Genomic DNA, 4231 nt, shown 5'->3' with positions numbered 1-4231 from the left:
AGCTCAAAAGAATAGCAGCCACGGCGGCTCTTTTATAGAGCTCGCCAGGGCTTTAGCAGCCAATGACTTTGCTTGGTATTAACCAATCGCAGCAGACTCTTAGCGAGCCAATCACAGTTGTCTGGGTTGACCAATCAGGTAGCGGTTAGTTGAACCAATAGGAATGCAGGGTTTCAAGTCTGTCGATATGGAACAATATGAGTGCCTCAACTTACAACTGCATCAACTTACAACCAGATTTCTGGTCCCAATTTTAGTCATAAATTGAGGACTTCCTGTAAGGGATTTTAACCAGAGGTGGTATTCAGCAGGTTCTGACCAGTTCTGGAGAACTGGTAGCAGAAATTTTGAGTAGTTTGAAGAACTGGCAAATACCACTGACTGGAGATTTTACATATCCTCCCTCTGCCATGTCCATAGAATTGGTAGTAAATTTTTTTGAAACCCACCACGGATTTTAACGCTATAAGGGAGGGTGAATAAAAGGATTTTTTAAAAAGCAGTGAGATCATTTTTTTCTTTTTCCTGGATATGTTCATTTTCTATTCCAGTTTCCCTTGTTCAAATCTCACCCCCCCCCCACTATTCTTCACAAGTCACAAAAGTTCCATGTGACTTTGTCTCCAAAAAGTGACAGGCTATAAATATATGCTTACATATATTTCTTGTTGATTGATTATATTTAAAGGAATTAACTATTTTAAAAGAGTCCATGCATCATAATTTTAAATCTCATTGAATAATAACAAAACCAAACTAAAGGATATTGCATAAATAATATTAACCTGATTCATCAATGAATAACGTGTAAGGTAGCTTCCAAATATTGTTTACTACATGATTTTTGTAGAAAGGAAAAATAACAAAAGAGCAAAATTTAGGTCAAATTGCTAAACCGTAATATGGGATGTCTTTGGTCCTTGATTCCAGAAGTCCCAGTCTTATTTCAAGGAAACTCAGTAACAGTTGAGTTCATTCTTACAATGGTCAGAATCTCAGAAATAGTAAAGAATTAAACAAACAAAGGTGGGTCACCTTGAAAGCAAATCTTTGCCCTAAACTCAAGAGGGCTATATTGACATTCTGAACCTTGAAAATTCTGACAAATGAATTCTGAACAAAAGAGAATAACTGTATGATTCATTAAAATGATATAATTGCAAAAAATGTAGAGGACACTAAATTTAAATAAGCAATCTCCAATTTTCAATAACTTGATCCAATTGACTGCTTTTGAGTAAATGTGAAGGATGCAGCATATAAGTATCTATTATGAAAAGGCTATTAATTGTTAATAGCTGCTAAAATGGATCAATCAATTAGGTGGTATCAAGTCAATGTTGTCTCTAAATTGTCTGCATGATGATCCTTCTGGTTCTTCAGGTTTTCCAAGGATGCATCTATTGCCAATGCAACTTAGTCTGTATAACTTGCTGATTGTTCTCTTTCCTCTTCTCTTTCCTTCTACCTTTCACAGCAACAAAGCTTTTTCCAGAAATCTAGCTCTTTGCATAATATGTCCAAAGTAAAGTAATTTAAATCTGATGATTTTTATCTTGAGAACTCTGGCTTGACTTGTTTGTTAGGTCTACTTTATTTATTTTCTTGGCTATACATGATATTCTCAGGCATAAAACTAATGTTCAGAGACTTTAATAAACTTCCCATTCTTGTTTTTCAAAGCTGAAATTGCTAAGAGAGGAATGTAATGTTTATGTCATATTCTTCTTGTTTTCTTAGGCTTCAGCCTGGTTAATACTATGAAGAAAGACAACCAGTCCTGTTTGAGTGAGATGATCTTAATAGGTTTCTCAGATTTCAAGACAGTACAAGAGCTTTTATTTTGCCTGGTTCTAATATTCTACTTCATAGCTTTGATGGGCAATAGCTTTGTTTTGATCCTCACCATTTTTAGTCCTACACTTCACACCCCAATGTACTTATTCCTCTGGAACTTGTCCTTTTTGGAAATTGGCTACACTTCCTCCATCAGTCCAAAGATGCTAGTCAATTTGTTATCAGAGAATCAGACTATATCCTTTTGGGGCTGTGGATGTCAAATGTGTTTCTTCATTCTTTTTAGTGTCACTGAATGTTGTCTTCTTTGTGTCATGGCATATGACCGCTATGTTGCCATTTGCAAACCTTTGCAATACCCATATATCATGAACTGCAGAGAATGTGTTCATTTTGTTGCTGCATCATGGGCTTTTGGGATTTTGATGGGTTTGGGGCAATCTGTTTCAATCTTCACCCTTCGTTTCTGTGGGTTGGATAGAATCAGCCATTTCTTTTGTGATATTATGCCTGTTTTAAGACTGACTTCCACTGATACTTACAAAAATGAAGTGGCCAATGCCATACTAACCATGGTGTTTTCCCTAATACTCCTTTTGCTCATCCTTTTTTCCTACATCCTCATCATCTCTACTATTCTCAGGATGCCAGTGGCCAAGAACAGGCAGAAAGCCTTTTCAACTTGTTCCTCACATCTCACTGTTGTTCTCCTGTACTATGGAACAATCACTGCTGCCTACATTCATCCCAATTCAGCAAATTCTCAGGACAATAACAGGTTTCTTGCCCTCCTCTACACAGTAGTGACCCCAAGCTTGAACCCTATCATTTACAGCTTGAGGAACAAAGAGATAAAATCTGCTTTCACAAAAACAGTAGCAAAGCTATGCGTCTTCCTTGGGTAAAAATCCAGTTACATCTGTTGGTTTCATCTCTTCATATGGTGACTGTTCTTGTGCACATATTTATGGGTAGAAGTAATTCTAGAAAATAACAGTAGTCAATGTTATCTTAAGAAGAACACAGATATGAGGCTAGAGTTATTTTAAAAAGGGGGAGAGCCATGCCAGGATACCTAAGTTTATTATTTTGATAGAGTGCAAAGAAAGGATTGGACGCAAAGTTCCTTACAAGGAACTGTCACTGCCACTGTCATAGCAAGCTCAAGCTCAGATGAGAAGAGTGACAATTAGCATCCAGTTCCAGTGTGGCTGCCTGAGTAGCTCCAAATAAAGGAGATGGGGGCATCCAGTGACCAGTAGGCAAAGCTGCTGCCAGTCTCTGAAAATGAGAATTTATCACTTCCAAGTGCAAGAACTCACTGTGCAGAGAGCAGAGCAGAGCAAAAGCATTCTCCATGCAAGAAAAGAACTTTGCCCTTCCAAATGAGCAACATTGGAATTGCCTGACCTGGATGACTGAGAATATGCATAGACTTTGGGGTTGTTTCCTTTTAAGAACAGCAAGCTCCAGTTTCTCTGTTGCAACAACTATTGGTTTATTTAGACATTGTGTGCCTTGTCTCCCAACATGGAGCCTAAGAACATTGATTGTAGATCTGGTCTAGCCAATGAACCTTCTGCATTTGGACCTTTGGACTTTGTTTGACCAGTCTTGTGGCTCCTGTTTTGGATTAGAACTCTCCTAAGACAAACTTACTGGACTTTTGGGGACTTGTCTCTCTGCTGTGAGCATGCACGCATGTTGAACTCATGTTTCCTTTCCGACTTGTTTATTTACTTCACAAAGTTAACAGCCCTGGTGTTAAAACTAGAGCATGTCCATTCCAACATCCAGATAAACAGGAATTAACACCAGACAAACAAGTAGAAAACAATTCCTGATCAAGGAACTATCATGGAGAAAACCACATGTCCACCAACACTGGCAGGGGAAGTTAATTTGTAAAAATAGGGAATAAACCCCACATTCACTAGTTTTTATGATGTTATCTAGTTGGCTAATAAGACATCTGCAGGCAACACCCAAGTCTAAAGAGCATCAAGAACTCCACAGTTCAACCCCAAGCTATCGATATTCTCTTCTATTGAAAGTGGTGAACAATTAGACTCTTTTCACTTTCTGCTTCTGGAAGGATACAGATCAAAGCAGAGGTGGTATTCAGCAGGTTCTCCGCTCCTGAGTCCCAGATGATTAGCTGGGTCTTCTTTTGTTGCCCTGCACAGGAGAATGGGGCTGGAAAGCAGGTTAGTGGGTGGGAGGGAATGGGATTTTGCAATAACCTTCTCCCTGGAGTGGGGTGGGAATGGAGATTTTGCAGTAACCTTCCCCTGCCATGCCTACCAAGCTATGCCATGCCCACCAAGTTATGCCCACAGAACCAGCAGTAAAAAATTTTGAATCCCACCACTGGATCAAAGGGTTAAATATGGGAATAATAATTCCATACAACACACTCATCTGCAGCTTTGCT

At 38.8% G+C, this 4231-nt stretch overlaps 1 protein-coding gene across 1 annotated transcript; it reads left to right on the top strand.

Annotated features, from left to right (window-relative positions):
• Positions 1 to 1760: 1760 nt before the first annotated feature.
• Positions 1761 to 2702, top strand: LOC113452333 (olfactory receptor 10A2-like). The gene has a single exon (XM_026723784.2). The coding sequence runs from the start codon at positions 1761 to 1763 to the stop codon at positions 2700 to 2702; it is 942 nt and encodes a 313-aa protein (XP_026579569.2).
• Positions 2703 to 4231: the final 1529 nt, after the last annotated feature.

The sequence above is a fragment of the Pseudonaja textilis genome, chromosome Z, assembly GCF_049901715.1.
Source record: "Pseudonaja textilis isolate UNSWEBS1 chromosome Z, rPseTex1.2, whole genome shotgun sequence".
Taxonomy (NCBI): domain Eukaryota; kingdom Metazoa; phylum Chordata; class Lepidosauria; order Squamata; family Elapidae; genus Pseudonaja; species Pseudonaja textilis.
The sequence above is the reverse complement of the archived record's forward strand: the minus strand, read 5'-3'. Positions and strand labels throughout refer to the sequence as shown.